The sequence below is a fragment of the Aedes albopictus genome, chromosome 2, assembly GCF_035046485.1.
Source record: "Aedes albopictus strain Foshan chromosome 2, AalbF5, whole genome shotgun sequence".
In the NCBI taxonomy this organism is placed as follows: Eukaryota; Metazoa; Arthropoda; class Insecta; order Diptera; family Culicidae; genus Aedes; species Aedes albopictus.
In genome coordinates, this window is record NC_085137.1 from 294,076,838 (window position 1) to 294,101,811 (window position 24,974).

Genomic DNA, 24,974 nt, shown 5'->3' on the forward strand with positions numbered 1-24,974 from the left:
CGATTTTCTGCGGTTTGAAAATTCTGGTTGTCTTCATCTTCAGGCGCCGCCCTGTAAAGGTTAGTGACCAAAATGGGAAATTTTTTAAACAACTTTTCAGAAAACTAGCCTATTATAGATCATGAAACGTTGAAACATAGATTGGTTAATGTCAAATGGACGAAAATGAGGTTTAAAATTGAAAAACACTTTCGCATTTTTTCCTGCCGCATACTGTATATATCTTATAGCAACCAAATTGCTGGCTGGGTCGACATCATCGGGATCGACATCATCGGGATCGACCGTCGGGCAGTGGAAGACGAGTTCATACCTTTTAAAAGGGAGACTGCGTGGATTGAACTAACGGTTCACACCACAAGGACCAAGTACATGATTGCTTGTGGTCAACGTCGGTTCGGTCATGGTAGTTGTGCTAGGTTGTGAAAAGTTCGATGTTGTGGACGAATTTGTTTATCTTGGTACTCTGGTAACGTGCGATAATGATGTTACCCTCGAGGTGAAAAGACGGATTGCAGCTGCGAACCGGGTCTTTTTCGGTCTGCGTAACCAGCTGAAGTCCCATTGGCTGCGAACGAAGACAAAACCCGCGTTGTACAAGACGGTTATACGGCCATGAATTGTGGACGTTGAGATAAGCTGATCGGAGAGCCTTTAATCTTCGTACGTAAAGTGCGGCGTACAATACTAATCTAATCTAATCTAATCTAGTGCTTGCACAGCCAGTACCAGCCAGCATCCTGGAAATATCAAAATTTCTCTGATATTTTCTTGTCAGCATTAATATTTGCAGCATATCAGAGATGTGATACAAATATTAAAATGGCCAGGCCCACTGTGCAGACTAATGGGTTAGGAGATAATTCAAAAAAAATGAGGCAATCAGGTTATCCACTTATGAATAACATGATTGACAAACATTTTTGAATTTAATGAAGGAAGAAACGGGGACAACCGTACCAACCGTTTCGTTTTCAAGGGATTGGGTTTGAAAATATAATCGTTGGAAGTGGCGTAGCTAAGAAGGTTAATGCACACTCCATGGCAGTACGATATCCAGGGATGGGACACTGACATTTACTTCACGTGCCCTGGTCCTAATGCCTAGGCTTAAGCGCCTTTACTCGCTCTCTGAAACGAAAAAAAAAAAACAAAAAACACACAAATCTGTCCTACGTAGATTGTTATAGAAATAACGAGTTATTGGTATACAGCACAATATGTAACCTATACAGTACAATATTTGCATGATAGAAAAGTTACAAAGATGCGAATTTTCATAATAAAACCATAAATTAATTTCAACGTAGTGTAGCCACGCAGTGACATAGTGAAAATGTTTGAAAATCACGCATACCGCGTTGATCATTGAGCTAAACATATTTCAGCAAACCTAGTATCATGATAGCAGTGGCGTGTCGTAACCTCACTTTTTACCTGTTCAACGACACTAATGTTGTATTTGCGAAGAATTAGGTTGTTTAGGGGTATCCAGATTATGTCATAATCAGGTCCTCCGCCAAAAAGTTAGTCGAAATCCAAAATTTCATAATTTTTGGAGTCCGGGAACTATTTTAAAAATACATTAAAAGTTTGTATGGGGAATTTTTGTTGTTCGGGTCGACCTGTCATTTATTGTCATTTTTCTGCATATTACAAGTCAATTTATTGTGAGAAATCAAGAATTTGCACTCGTTGAACAGGTAGATTTGAGGTTAAGGAATCGCCACTGCATGATAGCAATCGAAATAAGTATTTATCAAGTTGCTGAAACATGTCACAGATACACCATTTCGCATTCAAAATCGGCCAATGGATTACTGCACGAATTTATGCTGGTCTGCTTACTCTCAGACGAAATTTGACGTTTGAGAGGTGTCGGCACCGCTCAAACGTCAAATTTTCTGTGAGAGTAAGCAGGCCAGCATAAATTCGTGCAGTGGACCATTGTTGGTATGGTTACTATCATGAACACGTTTCGGTTCCACTCACCCATCACATGCGTGTACGTACATACAAACTTGAGGGCTAAACACAACATAATAATGAAACGATCTTTCCGGATTTTCTTGAACCGTTGATACCTATCCTCAACACCAACTTATCAATGAGCACTTTCCAAGTCACTTTCCATCTGAAGGAACTCGCTGGCTATGGAAAAGCGGAGATCTTTCGGCAATCATCCCTGTGCCGTCTGCTCATGATGTTACTGGAGAAGATGTTGGTAATGTTAGCTCAAAGGATCACGAGTCACACTATAAACCTCTATAAGCACTACGATTTAACAATAATTAGGATTGTAAACTAATATTCACAAAAAAACACACAAACACGCGACAGTTTTTTTTTCTTTCGTTGGAAGATTCCGCAAACACGAGAAAAACGGTGACAGGAAAGCGCAACGCGTCCGTACGCACACAAAGCTTGCTGCGATCTCTTGACTTTTCAGGACGAGTCGTAAAGTACGGCGTACAATACTTGGCCTAAACTGGAGTACGGCATCTGGTGGCATCGCATGAACTACGAATTGTAGCAAGTATATACAGGGGATAGGCAAAATGATCGAGACAGGCAAAATTTGATAGCCACCAATAAATTGAAAAAGTAATGGAATGCATATTAAAATTTGACCAATTTGCTAAAAAATGGTAAAAAAATTTAATTGCTATAACTTTTTTCTTGTTAAAAATTTCAAGTGAGAAGGGAGTTTTCGTTTGTAATCTGGTGGATGCTGAACACCACCAGACACACCTCCTGCAACGTTGCGATACCAAAACCGCATCTGCGGAACATTCTATAGCGTGGACCGTTCCGTTGTGTGGGAGGTTGCCATTCCTCTTCGCTGCTTGTTGGTTTCACGACTGAGTCGCAGGGCTGGACACCAACCCTCTAAGTTCGTGGAGGAACATGGTGCACAGTTGAACTTAGAGTCCTACACTGGCCTAACATGGAGAACAAACGCTGTTGTGAGCCGCTTCTAGCCTAAGAGAACAACCACTAAGGCCTGCTAAAGTTAACTCGCCATCCCTGTCTGCATAAGGCCAAAGTTCCCACCGGTGTTGTTTACCAAATCTACGCTTAGGTTGCTCAGCCGGTGCTGGAGATGGAGAGAGGAGTTACTGGGAAGAGGATTATGACCTCAATAGGGTCTATATTACGCGTTACCCAGCCTATACCTTAAAAGCGGTCAAGGCATTGCAAAATATTATATCATTAACATTTAATTGGTTACTTTTGCGTGGCCTTGCTCTAAGGTTTCACTACAGTGAAAACAGATAGAAATGGTCATCATTCCGCTAGAAGCGTGTGTTCTCGAGAAGATGCTGATTACTCATGTTCGTCTCCATTCTCAGAAACCGCAATTGGACCAGCAACAGTTCCCTGAATCATCACGATTCGGTGATTCAGTCAATTTTTCGAAATTATTTTCCTCCGAAGTGCTCATCTGTTATTCCACCGATTTTTTTGGCATTGTGCGAGACGAGCTGCTCTGTCCCATCTGCCATCGTCGATCGTCGTCGCCATCGTCAATGAAGTGCACCAGCCAAGTATCGGCAACGTGAGTGCTCCCCGTGGTTATGACTCATGTATTATGTATGATAAATGTGCGACAATAAAATTGTGTGTAGCAGGGAGTCGTAAAACTATTCCAATGAATGTATTCACGTCCATATAATGCCCCGTTTCGTGCTGGCTGGGTCGTAGTCGGGACGAGTGATGTATCGTATGAAGTATGCAAACTAGTTTATCCATTCTGTACGGTGCACAGTGGCGGGCCTCCATACAAAGGTCGGACAAAACCTCAAATGTCAGGTTATGATGATTTTAGTGCCCTAAATCTATTTCTGTTATGGATATTTTCATATATTTTGATTTTAATATATTAGGGTGGTTCAAAATTTTAAAATCTGCTAATTATGGGAATCATGTGAAAAATGATTTATAATATGCTATCACGATGTGTTTTTTTGAACGTAGATTTTGATTAATCTTTAAATTAGGGGGTTCAATAATCATTGGTATTGTCATTACAAAAAATCTGTATTTTCTGCTGTTAGGGTGGCCCAAAATCTTTAAAACTACATAAATCATTAGAAAAAATCGTTTACCAACGTTTTCATTCAATGGATTAATTCAGATACACACCAATGGTCGTTGACAAGACGGGGTCTATTCTCAGAGACCGTCCATAGACCACGTGACGTTTTACGGTAGAACGCGGAGATAACTTAAAGATTTGAAATAAGGTCTCACATAGTGAACTGCTTGAAATTTGAATTGTTTATAATCAATCTCGTATAAACGATTTCATATATGCTCGTCCGAGTTTGTGTGGTAATGTACATTGATCTCTGTTATCACTTGTCGAAGCAACCAAAACAATCCTATCTATAAATAATTCGCATTGCACATTCGCAATATAGAAGGGAATTATTTAAAAACGATTATCAGAGATCGATAATCATATTGATGAACATTCGAGCTCTAACAAATATTTTCAAAATCTTTATAAGTCTGTGTGTCGTTTAGTGGAAATGTGTTCTACGAATGACTAACATACAATTAAACTTCAAGTTTTTGAAAGAAAAATATAAGGTGTTTCACTAACGAGCGTAGAATCACAGAACAGATGTGTATCTTCGAACAAATGTGAAGTTTCGGGGTGGAAGTCGTGAAATTGTCACTTGGAAAACTAGATTGGAATGAATTTCCATGGGAAAATAAAAAATCATCAAAGCGTGCTACGCCGCCTCCCTATGCTTGCTGCTGGCTAAAGCTTGACTTCCACAACCAGGTTCGCTAGTGTTGAGCTATCAAACGGGCAGTGCTTTTCGTGACGAAGATTCACCCCCGTGATAGAATGTTGGTTTCATAAAATTGAGATTAAAATAATCAAAGATTGCCTTGGTGGTCGTGACAATTACGCAGAAAAATATTTAACGTAGCATTTTACGCCGTTTAGTGAATTCCTTTTATATTTTATAGATTGCTGCTGCTTTGAACTGTAGCGATGTGCGTGTAGAGAAGAAACGCGTAGATGTCGAAGAATTCGTGTCACTTTATATTTATTGAAACTACGATATAAGTTCATGAAGGTAGGTAGTGTCTAAGTAAATAAGAGCTTAATCATTCTTAGTCATCACTCCCCTCCTCTCCAGCTCCCTGTGTTTTTCTGTCAAAAAAAATATTTATTTGTGAAAAAAAAAATAATTTTAAAAAAGGTTAGAGTTGTGACCATCCGTTATCGCCCCCCCCCCCCCCCTCATTCCGCCCCATATGACCCCGTGACTAAGTGAAGGCCTCTTACTAGAACGAGGATTACGATAAATTATTAGTATTCAGAAGTCAATTTGAATTATGTTAAGATAAAATATAAACTTCAAACAATATTACTTCCTCCACAACCATGCGGCTCCATTGTGACCTGATATGAAAAAAAAAATTTTCGCTCTTAGCGCAAAAATGCGCAAACAAAGACCTATATAGCCAAAAACTAGACAAAATTGCACGTCAGATCCGGGATACGTCGTTATTTTCTGATGTTTCCTAAACAAGTACTGGATCTCTTTAATTCGAAGATTTTCTCCAATATTCCATAAAAGTCAATATTTTTGCATGTTGTAAAAACATAATAATTTTGTAATTGTATTTTAAACAAAACCTGAAATGTAATGGTTATACATTCCCAAAAACACCAATAATATTGTCACATTATTCAAATCTTCCTATGTTATACAACGAGCTCATGAAGATAGCTCATAAAATAAAGACAATAAACACTAGTCAAGCACCACACAAAACCTCAACTTTGAAAAAATCTACAAGACTCAAATTTTGACCAAATGACTTAATAATTTGGGCTTTTCTTAGTTGAAGTATCTATAATGGAAGAAAAATATTAGAAACATAAAACATTGAAGTCGATTTTTGAGGTTTTGTCCGGCTTCCGGCCACTGTGCGGTGGTGCGGTGGTGGTAAGAGCTATCACACACGTTCTACTAAAACCACGAAACCAATCATGCTTGCAACATAGTTTTTTTTTTCTCCTAAGCATGTACCCTAACCGAGCCCGCCGCAGTAGCACACTTGAGCAGCTTCTCCGGCATGGTGATGCACTTGAGGGTCGAATTTCAGCAGCGAGATCAATGATTAACCACCAAAACCACCGGCTGCCGTAGGTTCTTACCGCAATTTGTAACAACAAACGCACGGGTGTTCTCTTTAAAACTACAGATAGTTTACACCGAGTTTGGCGCGAACTGTTTGTGCCTGACTGGGGAGGTACTCTCAAGATCTTCTTTGGTAGTCACGGGAATGATGGATAGACCATCACGCCGAGGACCTGGGATCAAATCCCACTCCCGACAAACTCGCAAAATGTGAGTTCTTCTTTCGGAAGGGAAGTAAAGCGTAGATCCCGAGATGAACTAGCCTAGGGCTAAAAATCTCGTTAATACAGATAAAAAATGACGGATAGATTTGTAAAATACACTGAAACCTCCATTTAAGTCGATGCAAGGTTGATCGAAAATAATTTTTACCGTGCAAGCAATGACAAAACTATAGATTTTTATATTTTTTAACACTTCGCATGACAAAGGAGATTTGTCAAAAAATATAAAACTAACTGTATAGTTTAGTCATTGCCGGCACGGTAAAAATTATTTTCGATTAGCCATGAATCGACTTAAATGGAGGTTTGAGTGTAATATTATCGGCATTGAATGAATAATTGTGAAAATGAATGCATTTAAGCAGAATTAATGCAAAGAATGAACGATCCCACTTAAAAAATGTTGTAGATTATCTATTCTTAGTCTAAAAACTCTCTTAACAAGCTGTTAATAATACTATCACAGACAAACAGGCGTAACACTCTTTAAACGACTTGGCATAACGATGGAAACTAGAAAATGTCATGGCATATTTCCATGAAATTCCGAAATCCTTGTATGGGACGGCTCAAGTTCTCGTTGTGAGCTTCAATCTTCACAAAATAAACAATAATTTAAATGAAGATTAATAGTTTATAACATTGTCCGAATGTTCTTGGGCTCTGACATCGTTAATAAAAATAAGTAGTTTCAAGTAATCTCTGGAAGTGTCATTTTGATTCTCATTCATTTAAAGATAAATATTCACTGCCATAAAAACTTAACGTGGCCACCGACATTCTAACTGATGTAAATTACCAATCCATTGAAGGTTATTAGCTGGAATTTAATGAGGTAAAATTTGAGGCGGTGTGAAGGACTCTTTATGGGTATCGTGATTCATGGGAGGGCTTTAGAGGATTTCATGAGGACTTCTGATTCAGGAGAGTTCAGCAGATTTCAGAAGAGTTTCACCAGGGTCCACAGAAGGTATTAGTAGCGTTTCAGGACTATTTCAACGAAGCTGAGGGAGATTTCAGTTGTTGTTTTTTTTTTGAGGAATTCCAACAATACTACGCAAGTTTACTGGTTTTAGTGTTATATTTGATGAACTTTAAAATAGTTCTTGGATACCCTAAACAGCCATTACACTCAAAACTAGACTTAGCAGTTTTGCAAAAGGTTGTGTGAGCATACCGAGTATTGTTTGTGGCATCTTACGTTCAAAGACACGCAATACTCTTAGTCTTCGTCGGTAAGGAAAGTTGGTGTAGATGTCGGTTAATAAGTTCTACTTAAATAGAGGTTTAATTCTAGTTGTGATACATTCACGAAACCCAAAATATCAAGCTTTGTGTTGCTAGTTGGAATGTGCTGAGATATTTGTGGAAGAATAACGACAGATGAGTACAAAGTGGTTGAAAGGTGGAACCGGTACTTTGACGAACATTGCGATAATTTTTAGTAGCTTAATATTATCCTATTCCTTCCTATAATTACGATGTTTGTTTCTTAGTTTCCTAGCTCCCTCTGATGCTCATTTCAGTCACACGTGAAGCTACTTCCCTCATTTCGCAAATTGTTTGTAAACATGCTCCGTTTCATTTGCATCAGACATAACCTTGAATTGAGAGCAGACTGAAGTTCATCTGCTGTTGCAATTTTAGACATACACCCGAAAAAACAGCGAACGCCCGTTGTGAGCTCCCCGCTAGTTGTCTGTTGAACACGTTGCACATCAATTACGCAAACCAACGAAACCCGCTCAGTAGAACTTTTCCGTCTTCCCGACTAGGAGAGTAAGTACACTGAGTAGCGTCTGCCAATAAACAAACATAATCAGCTAGGTTCATTTTTCGTTCGAAAATGTTGCTACCTCCGAAAAACAGACACCTTTTCCTCATGACGACCGAGATGTGTGCTGACGTGCCGCCGGTCCCGGGATATACTGACTGTAACAAAAGACTCTAAAGCGGGGATTCCCAAACTCCGGTTTTACGGTCGGGCTTCGGCAGACCGAACGATCGCAGAAGTAATGTTTGGGAAACGCTGCTCTACTGATGCGATGCTGTGAAATTTTCATCCGATACAAAGGTGCTTCCATTCAAACTGGTCTTGACCGGGTAGCCACGGTAAGCCGAAACGGCGCGGCGATGTGTCGCTTCATCAGTCCAACCGAGACTTGACTCTGAAGCGTTGCTGTTGGTTGCTGAACACATTTGCTCAACGCTGGCTGCCGCTGCCGCCAGATCGGCCCCGAACGCGCACACTAGAGAGGAGCGGCTTAATTTTCGGAGATGGAAAAATTAACAGGTGTATAAATATTTACTTCCTCATAATTCAGAGAACCATTTCGACGCGATGATTCGCACGATCAGGTGTTTGAGTGTTCCTGCTCGTGTGGCATAAATTTCCGTAGCACGCACTCTTCTGAGCTGTGGTGTTGTATCGAACGCGTATCGTGACTATGGGAAAACTTGCCGGCTTATAGGTACATTAGAGTGATGAGCTTAGAATTTTATGAGAGTTTTTGGATATTAATAGACTGGTCATCGTTGTGCGAGAATGATTCCGTTGGTTCTGTTATGAGTGTTGGCTGTTGATCAATCACATTTCTGGAGTTCCACTAGGAATCACTATCAATGGCAATAATTTAAGTAACTACTATTTTGTAGCAATTCAGATTTTTTTCAATTATTTATTTTATCAAAAATTCGGAAGTTTAAACCAAATATTCTGAATCCGGAATGGGTGAATTTTTGAAAATCGTGATACTTTTTATTGCATAAAACACGACATCCTGTGTTACATATCAACGACCTTAGATACACAACTCTCAGCCGTTTGGCGATCATCAGAAGCTCCAACAAACTGTTGAATATGCATATGAATTGGTTTATTAGATTATTTCTCATGGGTGGCACAGGCAGCAGAAAAAGGCCCTTGGAATCAATTAGCGGGGGGCAATAAATCTAGCACAGTTTTGTCAGATAGCAGCATATATCATTCGGTAGACGACAGCGCCCCAACATTTCTGCTGAGGGGTTTCTGCTCCATACACAATCAGCACTTTTTCGAAAGTGGGTGGTCATCATGTCCATTGTGAATTGAAATGGATGTGGTCTCCGAATGCAGTGTGCCTTAAATTACCTATGTTTTATGAAAGTCAGCTTGGACGTCACAATTGTCGTGAGTTACGGCCTTAATCACCGCAGGACAAGTGGTGCTTGTTTGTTTATTGCGAGAATATAGAATTTGTCTTTCGTGGTAACGAATCTCATGTTCAATGGTTGAGATTTATTTCTAACGATTGCATCACTCTAACAAAACTTATCACCCATTAAAAGGCATGTTAAATGTCACCTAATACTCGCAAAACGAACAAATGCACCCATAACAAGCATTTTATGAGAAATATTGAACGCGAAAAACACATGCTAATAAATCCGCGAAATGGAGAGCAAATAGAGCCATTTATTGCACTTTGTGCACCGTCTTGCAACTGGAGTATATCTAAAACCGAGACGTTAATCGACGACGATGCTCTGCTCGTGTAGGGGAGGATGGTCAGCTGTGAGACACAGTGGCATTGATATGCCAGTGACAGTAAAATTCGTTTACAGCATTTTTGAACTCTATAAGCTGGTGATCATTTTTAGTGTAGAATCATGCCCAGATTTCTTAATCGCGTGGGGAAAAATACGGTAGGGTATTTTCTTGGCTTCTCATACAATGCTGCTTATTTGAAATCGATATTGGCCCATTTTTATCTTATTCTTCGTAACCAATATAGAATTTTTAACTGTCGCCAACTAACAGCATATACAGGGATAGACAAAATGATCGGGACAGACAAAATGTTCACTTTTCAAAAAATGAACAACTGTAAGCTGTAACTTTCCTGAAAGTGCATCAAAAAATCTCAAATTCTTACTGTAAGTTGGTCACCTAGTTCTTTACCAATGGTCCGAATTTGGGAAAGATTTGGCTATTCTACATGAAATTAGAAAGATTTTAGTAAAAGGCGATACCCGACAGCCAACTTTGAGCCGTTATATCTCCGGATTCAATGAACCGAATGCAATGAAACTTTGAGCTTTCATGACTTACATAAAGAGCTTTGAAAAACGCTTTGAAAAATAAACAAGAAGAAGAAGAAAAAATAGATGATGAAGAAGAAAAAGGAGAAGTAGAAGACTACGAGTGTACGCAATGTATGCGTTCCAACAGAGCCGAGTATCTATATAACTAAAGACTTTACCTGTGTGAAATGTCAACCCACAGTCTGCCACCCGCTGGCTTCAGGACTACCCAGTCTATGTAATACTTTAATCCTTGGTGAACCCAGATTGCTCGGGGTCTTTAGAAGCTGGAGAACGAAAGATGCCTACGGGAAAGTTGGAAGAACAATGGTTGCAGCAAGATTGAGAGCGGATTGAGAAAGCAATAAGCGAGAAGCTGAAGAAGAAGCACCTGGATCGAAAGCATGAGCTACTGCATCTACAGGATGAAGATATGGTGAGTGTAAGAAGTGGATGATGCTGCTGGCAAAACTGGAAGCGGAGCAGCAAGGAACATTCCAGCGAGGTACAGCCTAGAAAATGAACCCAGCAACGGATCCGGTAAGTTGTGACTATGTTAAAATGATTCGAACGGACCAAACCCTTGCCAGAGTATTGCAAGCCAGGGGTCTGTAGGAATACCTCCAGGAATACCCCTTACAAACTGTTAAGCCTCCAATGAATTGAATCGTCAAAGCAATTACAACGCCACCCTTACATTTGAAATGGACCCATCTGCTTTGTGTAAACAAACACGTTTTTGTCTCTTTAGGGCCTAGCTGTATCCACCTACGCACATCAACACCTTTATCAAAAAAAGTGTTCTTCAAGCAACACTGTGGTACACTTGTGGCACAAATTTCCCAAATGGAGCAGAACGTGCCTCTGGAGCCGACCTACTGATATCTGAACACTGTGGTGCATAATTGATCGGACAAACGCCGATTTCCATACAAAATGGACAAGTTTGAGGTGCTGTAAATATGGTTTGCTTTGATGGATTGGGCTCAATTTTTGACACGAAACTACAAATATGCTGAGTTTTACGTGTACAACGTGTTTTCGTTCACAAGTCTGAAAGTGACAAGGCGTTGAAAAATGAGCAAAAGCGTTCGGACAGCGGCACGCATGTACCGCTGTTCGATTACTTTTGCATATTTTTCAACGCCTTGTTACACCCAGGCTTGTGATCGAAAACATTTCGTTCTTCGTACACGTTAAATTCAACATATTTGTAGCGCCGTGTCAAAAATCGAGCTCAATCCACCGAAGCAAACAATACAGTGACCGGCGCAAAAAAAAGATCCACCATAGAGTGGTTACAGTTCCCAATGAAAACTACATGCAAAAATGATAAAAAAATACCTTTCAATGAATGCACTTCATCCATTTTACATTGTTTTAGTAATCTGTGTTGAAAAATATTTGGTTTTTGATCAATTGGCTTCTTTAGTGGTGCTGAGATAATTCCATATTCTGAATCTGCATGCCAAACTGAGCCGAAATCAAAATTTTCATCAATTTTGGTGTCCGGGAACCTATTTAAAAATCAATTTGAAATTTGTATGGGAGCGATTTGTCGAATCACCCCTCGACGCATTTTGTACTGAGCGGAGCTGTCAAGCAGTTGCCCAGCTGTCAAAAGGTGATTTCAAAAAATCTCTTTGAAATCGATTTTGGGTACCTAAATAAAGTTCTAAAAATCTGAAAAAAAATCATAGCGGCTCAAAAAAAGGTGCTCTTTTGTTTAAAAATAAATAATTATTAAATTTTTCTTAATTTAAAAACCCAATTATGCATCAAACGAGCCCTACAGAGACAAAAACATGTGTGTTTACAAAAACCAGATAGGCTCTTTTCAAATGTTAGGCTAGAACTCGTACTTGTGTCTCACTAGATTTTAACTGCTTCAGCGGATGCTATCTAATCATGATAAATAATTTGATCATTATAACACATAGTTTTCGAATCAAACAATCTAATGATGAAGGAAGATTTTAAAAATTGTGCTGAAATCTTGTTGAAAACTGCGCGGTTCATCTTGCCCCACCCGTTTTAACTTGCCCCGTTGTACCTTATACTTTATGAGCCATTGATGAAGCTTCTCTGCATCTTGAGCTGTCATAGTTTTTGTTGAAAAAAAAAACAACAATTATCATAATCTCTTTTCGGGTATGGGACATTTTTCAACTAGATTTTAAAACAGTTTTATCGCTACTCTCAATACGGTTTGCAAAACCTCTCCGAGAGTGGTCCACTTATCCGGAAGATGCTCTTAAGGTGAAACTGGAAGCACATTGTTTTCGTGCACATGTAGAGTATGGATTAAGGTATCTTCTGATTTTTTTTCTGTAGTGGAAAATGTTTTTAGTTTTTGCAGAAACCATTTTTGAAGAAAATTTCACAAAAAAATGGTTTCGGCAAAAATGGAAAACATTTTTCACCTCAAAAAAATTCAGAAGATACCTTGATCCATACTCCACATGTGCACGAAAACCGATTTTGAAAATATTGCTTCGTTATTTAATAAAAAATCAAAAACTGAAAAAATGAGAAAATGCTTCCAGTTTCGCCTTAAAGAGGTTTTCAAGAGGTGTTGATGTATGAATCAGTTCCCAAGTAACACACTTGTCACAGAAGAGTAACGGCGGTGCAGGTTTTTGTTGCGCATAAGTCATTGTGACTTACTTCTAACAAATAAACACTTACTTGCTAGAAGTAAGTCTCAGTAACTTCTGCGCAACAAAAACCTGCGCCATCGTGACTCTTCTGTGACAAGTGTGTTACTTGGGTTTTATTGTAAGTTTTATAAAATTGGTCATGAAAATCTCTTATAGAGCCGAACAAAACTTAAAATGTTACTTTGACAACGATCACTGAAAAGAGTCGCCGAGAATGAAGTTTTCGTCTTCATCCATCTACCGGCACATGTTCTGTCAACTCTTCACAATCTGTTTAGAGGAATACCTGCACCATAGCTTGAAGATTGGAGACGCTAATTTAGTTTGGCCGTCCAAACCTTGTGTAACCACTTGTGGGCGATGAGAATGGAGAATTGCCTTTCTAATCCCATCCTTTTTAAAAAGTTCGTGAATATGATGCTGGTCAACATAAAGTTCAACTGGGCACTACATCAAGAGAGCTGTAACTTGAGTAAGGCTACAGCTACTAGAGGTGTTACGAAGTTTTCTGTCGCAGTAAAACCAACAAGGGACGATAAAAGTCGCCCCAAGGATAAGGTACCTATTAGTAAATGCTCACACAGTCCGACTGTTCACGACCTCATAGCTGCGAGTTGTGGCGCTTCCATGAAACTGCTGATTGGCGGACGGTGTAATTTCGTCAAGGTTAACGAACTGTGTCGCTGACGTCTCGTTTTCCACACACGATGGGAAAGTGGTATCAACAATTGTGAGAAGTGCCATCATCGTCTACTGTTCACGAAGCCTTACCAGGAAACGTGTAGCCAGTTACCGATGCAGATGTTACCATTCTCCGTCAGCCTGTTTCTTCGACGTTGTTCAAGATACTGCCGGAGACATTATACGGGAATACCTACGGTGATTACGTATGCCTTCTTTGATGATGGTTCATCTGTGATCATCATGCTATGGGGTGAGGGTTCGATTCCCGTTTCGGGCGTTGAAACTTTTCGTGAGGATAGTTTCTTCCCGTTTGTCCGTTGTCTAGTGTTAAGTTTAGAACAGTCTGTACAGCCGATAGCTGTAGACGTTGTCCGTGTCTTTTTCTTTAAACGGACGAGCGCATTTCTTAAGCTTACAGTGGACCAGTGGAAATAATAAGAAAATCGTGACTTTAGAGCTAGAAATGCTGAACATTCCAAAACTTGAGAAAGACAACCATTCTAACCTTTCAGAAGTCGAAGTATATACAGTAGACAGACTAGCATAACCGGAATAGTCCTTGGATATTGTGAAACTGTCGAAAAAAGCTTCAGAATAAGAGTCGTCATGGTCAGGAGTTATCAAGGAGTTGTTTCTGGGCTGTTGATTGGATTGAGTTACTCGAACCCAGAGTTTCCGGACAGCCAACCGATGTCGCATAAATATCTTGAGAAGCGGCCGCTTTTTCCATCCACCGTACGAAGTCGCCTACATTGCATGCTAGGGACGACACAATTATACTTATGGCGCATACGCGAAGAGCTGAATCCGTCTGAAATAGAAATTTAGACATTCAAACCTCATGGACAGGTATCGAATCCAGTTGGAAACTTACCGAACCGATATCAACTATCCTAACTCCGGGAGCAGAGTAGCACGACTGTTACCTAATGTCGGTATCCGATTCGTAGCCCGTGCAGTATTCATTTCAAGTGTGTTATTTCCAATATTTTATAATTACGGGTTTTGGCAGTCTTCGATCCTTTATGCTGATAGGTCAATTGAATTCAGATCATTTTCAATAGAAATTTCGTATTTTTCTAGAAAAAGATGTCTCACTGTTATCCACCTTCCCCTACTGTTGCTACCAGTGGCGGTCAAGATGAAACACTTCCTTTGTATTCAGCTTCCCCTCGTAGTCAAATACGCGTGCAACAGCTGAAACCAAGAATCACGACGACGACGACGGTTACGAATACCATCGGTTAATCCGGTTGCGATTAGCTATATTTATAAGGATTATAATTTCTGCAAGAATGTTGCCCGGTCTAAAATTAGCAACAACATGTGTACTGCCGGTGGAAGCATAATTGTCCCATGTGCATTTTTGGCAATATTGAGATTTTGCAGCCCATGACCATGTATCGTAGGGTACTATCATATGGGGAAATAAAAATAGGTAGTTTGTTCCGAAAATTGTTGAAAAAATGCATGGCCGATTTGTAACATTCTTAAAAGTGGACGCATAAGCGTCACGTTTCATAGGAAATCCTATGGAACTATAAAATCGCTCTAAAATAAAAAATAGTGCTCAAATTAAAAATTGGTTGATGTTAGAACACGATTCAGCACTTATACTTCATAGTTGAGACAATTTACTTTTTTCGAACTTTGGACGCGATTTTCTCGATTGTCTGTTTTTGCACATGGGACATTTATGCGTCCACCGGCAGTGTAGTAGACGTGCATGTTTATGGGAGAGATGGGTCGTCCGTGTAGGTCGAAGGTGCTACATTCCAGTGACATCACGTTTGGGTGGAAGATCGTTGAAACCACCTGCGTCTGTGCTGAAGTCGCGATACGATGGATGGCAGTTGACGCAAGACTCGAGGCGACCGCAACGCAAGTCGCCAATCAGGTGATAGATGTTTGGACTTTTGACGGGCGCCAGAGCTACTGTGTTTGTCTTCATGGTGATGTGATTTTTTGTTTAATTTTACCGGTGGAATTTCGCTGGAATTTGAATATTGCGGTAGGATGAGCTGACTTTTAGTCGTTTTAGGTTTTGTACATGACTAGATGGTTTACCAACTTATGGAATTCGATTGGGCTACTTCAAAGCATTATTTTCATTACCCATAATTGATCTACCGTACACCTGGCCATGGTGATCACCTGGCGCGATGAAAAGTCTGATTTGCTCAATTATTCAAGCACTTGTTTGTTTTTGCTTTAAATTATGGGTACCCAATTTTTCGGGTTTCTTCGTCTATTTGTTTGCTCTTCACTTAATGGCGTTAGAGTGCGTTTCTTACCTCCGCGTTCATCCATCATCAGCAGGCATCCTTTCTGTTGTCGCAGCTAGTTCGGACGGCTTCTTCTGAATCCTAGCAGCGTTTCTTGACGAAGAAGTGGGTACGTGCGGGACCGTGCATTCTTGAGATCTCAGCATTTGTCTTGTTGTAGGATTCCATTACTGAAGGAGTCCCACAAAGCCACTTTCGGGAGGATGAAGTGGCCACTTCTGTGGGATTCAATTGGAACGGCTTTTTTCGCCTCTTCCTTTTGGTTGACTCTTCGGGTGTTTCATTCGTACTTTGCGAACAGTACGGGATAAATGTTTCGAGACAAGTGGGAATTCTGAATTTACATTGAAAGCCTCTTGATAGCAGCACTGTTCATTCGAATGAGCTTTACCACTATGTAGAATGAAGAATGTGATTCGAATGTACTAATTTGCAGAAGATTTGAAATGTAGAGATGTACTCAATACTAGTTGAACAATGTTTGCCTTGCATCAGATTTGTTAAGAGGTAGACTAGCGTTAAACTCCTAACAATCCAACTACATATCGCGATACTTCTAGCCCGCACTGCCCCCCGTGTAAATCGGGCTTTTTGCGCGATGATAAACGCACAGCAGTTGAGCACTATTTGCGTGCGTATCCAAACACCACCGTCATGACGAACGTGAGGGCTTTCCAATGGTCGCGGTGCCATCAACAGGCACCACACCAGCCATAGAGCTGCGACGACCGACCGGTGCGGTGTGCTTAGAGAAACGAAGTTTCACACGTTTTAATTAGTTCCGCGTAGAGGCGCCAGGGAGGCTGAATCTCTATTTTTCCGCGAGCATCGGGAGAGGTAATCCCTCCGACAGTCAGTGGTTGGAAGAATTCTATTTAAGCCAATTAGGAAAATCCTTTCAATATGGGGAGGCTATTCTCTATTGTGTTCGCTAATTTATGTTTTTCCTCTCTTTTCTCTCTGTTGCAGACTGCTTCCACCAGGAGATCGTCGCCGTTGGTGCTGAAGGTTCCACGAAAGCTATGCAGGTTGTTTGAGATAGTGAAGATAGTGTTTTTGCCAGTAGTAGTAGCTCAGTGCAGCGCAATTATGGCTCTCAGTTCGAAAATGTTCCTTAGCTTAGTGCTGTTTGTGGCGCTTACCTGCTCGTGCCTGATGGATGCTGTCAATGCTGATGCTGCTCTAGGTAAGTAACGAAAATATATTAAAAACCTACGTTCTTGGTATTTTTTTTTATCTCAACCACGTTTGAAAAAAGTTTGGTTTTTGCATTCTTCCTAAGCTTTTTCCCAAGATATTAGATGACGATGCATAGGGAAATCTTTGACGACTTACAGATTTTTCTTAAAAGAAATATGCCGTTATGTCTTCTACAAATTCGATGAAAAATCAAGAAATCCGATGAAGTTCTCTGACACACTTATGAACACACTACATAAGGCCACTGAGTGCCCAAGATGCACCGCTTTGGCGATAACTCTTTTTCAGCTTGCTAGCTGTGCAACAGACATTTCAAGATCCATTAATGCAATAGTAAGATCTGCCACTGTTTTTCTATTGGTCAGGAAATGTTCCGCTGTCGTGGTAATCCAACATTATTACACCGAACATATACATTTCAGTAGTAGTCAGTAGTAGTTGCTGGAATTAGTTCACCATGACTAGGCAGGGTATAGCGAGGTCGATCAATCGATGACCGTTTCAAATCCACTAGGGAGTAAGATTGCAGTAGTATTTACTTCCTAGACGGACGGCAAAAGATCAGTTCCTCAATCTGTAGCCACCATACTCTTTATTCGTTCTAAGCATTTAACGGTCTTCACTCATATTAATATGCTGCTGCTATCAATTTAACCTCGTTATTGCTGACGTCTCTGGTACCTAAGGGTTTGACATTACCTAGTAACGGACCGTTCCACGGTTATTCCAATACTCTTCCTTAGCGATGCAAACCTCAAACCACAATCGCTTCCTTTGGTCTCGAAGGTCCTCCTTACTCCTAGCCTTGTACAAATGGCACAACTTTGAAGCTTGCACAAGCTCTACACCAGCTTCCGAATTCTGAATAGGTTTGTTCATCTGCTAGCACCTCCTTCGTGTCGACACCTGGGTTGCTCCTACAGCCACTATCCTGTCGTCCAGATTCTAGCTTCGTGTTTGTGTGTGACCCCGGAGCCTAATCTCAGTTTACCATACAGCAGTCATCCAATTGACCCATATCGCCGATCGTTCCCATGGATCCTATCCACGCCCCTAAGTATTCCGTACTGCAACACTACATACGGCTTATCTGGCCTATCTCCAGGCCGACACGTGTCAGGTATCAGTAGGTCGGCTCCAGAGGCACGTTCTCCTCCATTTGGGAAATTTGTGCCATCGCCATGAATACGAGTCTATTCATCATGTACCTGAGGGAGAGGGAGGAATAAGGGATGGGATAGGGAAAGGGAAGGTAAGGGAATAGGGTCGACATAATCGCATAAGCGTACCACAACGGGTTCAAACAGCGCCCTGAAAAGGGCACTGTAAAAAACGCATAGAGCGTAAAGTAAGTCTATAGCTACTTGCCACAACGTGTTCAGAACAACAGAACATCCTGGAGATTCAGGCTTCTTAGGTCAGTTGTACTTAATCAAGTGTTTACCGAGTACTCGAAAACGCAGTTGCGTAAAAACTGGGTAGTTACATATCAAATGAATCAAAGTTCCACAGTCGGATTCTCAACTAAGATATACAAATGAAGCAACCTGATGAGGCTTGTGATGGACAAAATCATAAGTAGGAAAAACAAATTGAGTAATCTCAATTGCGTTTCTCAAAAATGATGGCAAGACTTCCGCATGGGGGCATCCACAAACACTCAATTTCCTAATCGCTGCTTGACGTAATGTCGAGAAAGAATGTTGGTTTTTGAGCATTTGGTAAATCCAACTGGAAATGATTTAAAGATAAATATGCCAATCAATGCGGCTTCCAATATGGAATCGAAAGGTACGTGTTCAAAAGTATCCTGGAAATCCAAGAAAATATCCGAACAAAATTGTTTCTGAATGAATGCTTTTCCGATATCGTAAACAAAATTGTGTAAACAAATCACAGTGGACTTTCCATTTTGGTAAGCAAGTTGGTTCCCATGGAGAGGCATGTTTGCCAGAAAATATCACGGGTGTGATGCTCGAAAAAGCGTTCTAATCATTTCAGAAGAAAGAGGTCAAATTGATAGGTCTGATCTTCATACGATGCATTATCCACTTACGTAATAAACTTGACAGTATAATCCCACCAATATTTTGGAATAGCAAGGTTGCAGCCTTGCTATACAAACAGTTTTATCAAAACATTTTGGGGCTCGAGGCATGACACGCGAGATTGCCATTTCAATGTTACTGAAAGTAGCAAACATCGGGTCGAACGCAAAATGCGTAACCATATAGGTGTTAATTAAAGCATTACACCTACATAGAAATCCCTTCTACGAAAGTAAGGTTCTTGGACCAAAGCTGTTCTTTTATGCTGAAGATTGATATGAGCTGTCTTAACCATAGCCACTACCCAAACTAGGCACGATCGAACTCTTACAATCACAATACAAGAAAAAATAGCAGCGATAAAAACCAATTCGGTATCGATTGAAGAACGCTAGAGATGAAGATATACAGAGGTAATAGGTAATAATTAAAGGTATAGGTAATAATTAAAGCTAATAAACAACATACTAATAATCCTACCCTTATTGAGCCTCGCGTTTAAGGCTTAAGTAGGATAGCAGATTATCTCGAAGAAACTCAAGGTCCACTGCTCTATTGCTCCGGTTATCGCAGTAAGGGCGTAATGCTGTGGAGGACGCCCTAATACTCCACAGGCTCCGTTTGTGGTTAGGTTTTTATCAGACCCCCCCTAACCATTCTTTCCTTGGCACGGTAAGCATAAAGCCGCATAACACCATGATTTAGGGGTCACCTGTTTAGTGGACTCTTACCACTAGGTCAGGCGGTCCGTAGTGTTATTCTTAGCCAATTGAGACAACCGCTACCGACACTACACAGCTATCTAGGCTGAGCGGGAAAAGAAGTTAACATGTGGAGCGGATCTGGTTGGATGGTTAGAACACTTGACTATCACGCCGAGGACCTGGGATCGAATCCCACTCCCGACAAACTCACAAAATGTGAGTTCTTCCTTCGGAAGGGAAGTAAAACGTGGGTCCCGAGATGAACACGCCCAGGGCTAAAAATCCCGTTAATACAGATAAAAAAAAGAAGTTAATATTGATGGTTAACTGCCAAGCGAGCCCGAACAGGCCGACACGTGCTGTGGACGCTGCAGATGCTCCAGGGTGCATCAAATCAGTATTTCCAATGGCTTTTTATTTCTCTGGGCTGAGGATCCCTATGGCGTCGTGGTCTTGTAGTAGCATTTACCTTGGTATTCCGTTTGACATACTTGGATTTCTCCCTGTGAGCCCAATTTGATTCAGATGGTCTTTTGTCTGCGTCTGACGTGAATCCCGCTGGCTATCCCGGTACTGCTCACCGCGCGCCTTTACAGACTATCCAAGATCCTACGGTTATCGATAAATGATAGGCACTAGTGGAGCTAGAGTTCATTTGGCCCACATTTGTCGGCGCTAAGCGTGCTTTGGCGTGGTGTGGGTTCAGCGAACCACACATAGAAAAAGAGGGGGCAAAATGATCACCGGCTACCCAAGGCCAAGAGGTACCCTAAGCAGACAGGCCAAATGCGGTTTGACACAAATCTTTACGGGGTAGTGCGTAAAAAGTCACATCAATCTTAGTCAGGAATTCACACTTCATCAAGTGGTACAGCAAGGCGGAACGTCACTCAAGAACTCACATTAATTGTGCTTAGCAACTGCAGCAGTACACACAGTTGATCTTCGCTATCGCGAGACCCTTTTTTAACGTGGTAACAATATCTTGAACTGGAATCCGACCAGTTGTCGCTGCTAGTTTAACCTTGTTCGCCACTCAGTTCCCATTATCGGCGGGGATGTGGTACGGGTTCACCAGCAAGGCGATATTTTCAAGGCTCTGTTGCCTGCATTCCCACGATTTGTGATCTTGTTTAAAGTACTTGAAGCACGCCTCTGGCGGTTCATAGATGCTGAGCGGACACGCGCGCGAGTGTATTACTTGGTGAATCACTTACCTGCTCTGGTCGTCGGTCGTCCGAAAGTCGATCCTGGAGCCTGAAAAGGAAAGCTGTTCCCACCTGTGCCTGTCTCGTCCTGGAATCCTGCCCCGAAGGTAACTCCGCCGCTGCTCGCTGTGTCTGTCGTCATCTGGTCCTTCAAACCGGATTACGTCGATACTCCGTACGTCCGGCAATCCCGTGCTCACGAGTCGCCACTTGATCCCTGGGGGATTCTAGAAAGATCCACCATCGCCGCCATTGCTTCTGCATCGAGAACCTTCTAACGTGAAACATCGTAGCTGAATTTGGAAATACAAGGCAATAAAATTGCCTCTCGCAGATAATTAGCAGTCCAAATTCCCTACTTTCTCGCTTGTGTGTGCTTCGCTTTTACCTTTGTCCCCAGAATACCAATTACCCGTGATGGCCACCGAACGACGCATCAAGACACTCAAGATGCGGGTGAAGAGCTTGACAGCATCGCTCACCCACATCAAGCTTTTCGTCGATGAATTCGACGAGGACACGCAGGCTGATGAGATTCCCGTCCGCCTGGAAAGCCTGACCAAGCTGTGGGAAGATTACAGCACGACACAAAGCGAACTCGAATCGCTCGACGAGAATTCTCTGGAGGATCTCATCAAAGAACGGACGACGCTGGAAGCGTCCTACTACCGGGTCAAGGGCTTCTTATTAGCCCACAATAAATCGCATGTGAACCAAAGCTCTCCATCTCCTACTCAATCAGTGGCGCACTTCCCTATGTCCGCATCGCAGGTGCGATTGCCGGATGTCAAGTTTCCCATTTTTGACGGAAAATTGGAGAACTGGCTCGTCTTCCACGATTTGTACATCTCTTTGGTCCACTCGTCTACAAATCTCTCTAATATACAAAAATTCTATTATTTGCGCTCATCGCTATCGCTGTCGGCGCTTCAGCTTATCCAGTCGATTCCACTAAGTGCCGATAACTACACCGTGGCTTGGAATTTGCTTCTAAAGCACTTCCAAAACCCAGCAAGACTGAAGCAAACCTACGTGGATGCACTCTTCGATTTTTCGGCGTTAAAACGTGAGTCGGCAGCGGAACTTCACAACTTAGTGGAGCGTTTTGAGGCCAATGTGAAGGTTCTACACCAGCTTGGGGAGCCAACAGAGCATTGGGATATTTTGCTCGTTCGTATGTTGAGCACCCGACTCGATACAACAACCAGGAGGGACTGGGAGGAGCATTCATCTTCGAAACGAACCGTCAAGTTCAAGGACTTGATTGAATTCATCCAGCGACGCGTCACCGTGTTACAATCCATCCAAACAAAGGTCGTCGATACTCCGTCCTCTGCTCAAGTGAGAAAGCCAACCTTTCGTTCAGCTTCGAGCCACAGTGCCAATCAGGTCAGCCCTCGCAAATGCCTCGTCTGCTCGGAACACCATCCTCTGTACCTTTGCGGGAACTTCTCAAAATTATCAACCGAAGACAAGGAAAAGGAGGTTCGTCGACATCAGCTCTGCAGGAACTGCTTGCGAAGGGGGCACCAGTCCAAGAATTGCTCCTCGTCTACAAACTGCCGCAAGTGTCGAGGCCGGCACCATACATTACTCTGTTCCAGCGACTCAACGTCCCAGGCTACTTCGAAACATGTTAGCCCCCCGCAGCAAAAACTCACGTCAGCTTCGCCAGTCACCGATACTCCGATCAATTCTGCCTCTGCTCTTGTGGAGGCTATTAGTTGTGCGTCCGCCAGCCACCAACAGAAAACCGTTTTGCTGGCTACAGCGATGATTATCCTTGTTGACGACAACGGCGTTGAACACGTTGGGCGCGCCCTTCTCGATTCAGGAAGTGAGTGCTGTTTTATCACAGAACGTTTTGCGCAGTGCATGAAGGTCCAGCGACAGAAAACCTACCTGCCAATCAGCGGTATCGGCCAATCTTCCACTCAGGCCAAGCAGAAGTTCTCTGCCACCATACGATCACGTGTCGGTGAGTACTCCACCGCCGTTGAAATGCTTGTTCTTCCCAGAGTCACCGTCGACCTACCTGCTACGTCCGTGGACACCTCGTCATGGAATTTTCCACCTGGAATTCAACTGGCGGATCCATCGTTCGACAGCACCAATCCAGTTGACATCATTCTTGGCGCAGAAATCTTTTTCGAACTGTTCCGTGTACCAGGTCGCATCCATCTCGGCGAGCAACTTCCAGTGCTGGTGAATTCCGTTTTTGGATGGGTCGTCTCAGGTAAGTCAACCGTGACTACGAACAGTACCCCAGTCGTGGCGAACATCGCTACCGTCGCCGACCTCCATCAACTAATGGAAAGGTTTTGGAAAATCGAGGAAGACAATTCACCCACAGCATATTCCGTCGAAGAGCAAGCCTGCGAGGAACATTTTTGCCGAACCGTGTCACGCTCTCCAGAAGGAAGATACATAGTCCGGTTGCCCTTCAAGGAAAACATCCTGGACCAACTTAGCGACAATCGCAGCACTGCTGTTCGTCGGTTTCATCTCCTACAAACACGCTTGGTTCGTAATCCCGCGCTGCATGACCAATATAAAGAGTTCATCGACGAGTACCGCAGCCTTGGACACATGAAGCGCATTCACGAATACGAAGAGTCAACTGGTAAACGTTTTTATCTCCCGCATCACGCTGTACTTCGTGAAGACAGCGCCACTACGAAGCTAAGGGTTGTCTTCGATGCATCGTATAAAACTCCGACGGGCCCATCGTTGAACGACGCTCTCATGGTGGGACCTACCGTTCAAGAGGACATCCGATCGATCATCATGCGATCCCGGAAGCACCCTGTCATGTTAGTCGCCGATGTGAAAATGATGTACCGCCAAATACTCGTTGACCCTCGTGACACTTCAGTCCAGCTCATTGTATGGAAGCCCTCTCCGGAACACCCTCTGGAGACTCACGAACTTCAAACCGTAACTTACGGGACCGCAAGTGCGCCGTTCCTGGCTACGCGGGTGCTGATGCAGCTTGCTGAAGATGAAGGCTCCAATTATCCACTAGCCAAACCTGTGTTGAAAAAGGATTTCTACGTGGACGACCTGTTTTCTGGTGGAAAAGATGCATCTGAAGCAATTGAACTCCGAAATCAGCTAGAAGCTTTCCTAGCAAAGGGTGGATTTCAACTCCGCAAATGGGCATCGAACGACGAAACGGTGCTCAACGAGATTCCCCCTGAAAACCGCGCTCTGAAAAACTCTGTTGAACTGGAACGAGACCAGGTCATCAAAACGCTAGGACTCCATTGGGAACCTGCGACGGATTGCCTCCGCTACAAAATCGAATCACCTTCAAATGCAATCAATCATCCACTTACAAAAAGAATCGCCCTCTCTCTCATTGCTCGACTCTACGACCCACTTGGACTGGTAGGACCAGTGGTGACCACTGCCAAGGTGTTCATGCAGAACCTGTGGACCTTAAAGGACGATGACGGGACACCATGGAGTTGGGATAGGGTTCTACCGATGGAGTATCAGACACGATGGACTAGCTACCAAAAGCTGCTACCAAACCTAAACAATCTTCGCATCAATCGATGCATCCTCCTACCTGAACCGGAAACCATACAGATTCACATCTTTGCCGACGCTTCGCAGCTTGCCTACGGTGCCTGTGCCTATGTTAGGTCCACCAATCCTGGTGGATTAGTAAAGGTCGCCCTGTTGTCCTCCAAATCACGTGTAGCACCCCTTAAGCGCCTTAGC

The 24,974-nt window shown here is 42.3% G+C and overlaps 1 protein-coding gene across 10 annotated transcripts in view; it reads left to right on the forward strand.

The window, feature by feature from the left end:
• Positions 1 to 24,974, forward strand: part of LOC115253786 (BMP-binding endothelial regulator protein) — a 250,813-nt gene that overhangs the window by 63,785 nt on the left and 162,054 nt on the right. For all 10 annotated transcript variants that reach the window (XM_062852094.1, XM_062852096.1, XM_062852095.1 and 7 more), the window contains exon 3: positions 17,055 to 17,271. In XM_062852094.1, coding sequence (XP_062708078.1) covers positions 17,175 to 17,271 — 97 coding nt within the window. In that variant the 5' untranslated portion in view covers positions 17,055 to 17,174. The remainder of the gene's footprint in view (positions 1 to 17,054; positions 17,272 to 24,974) is intronic.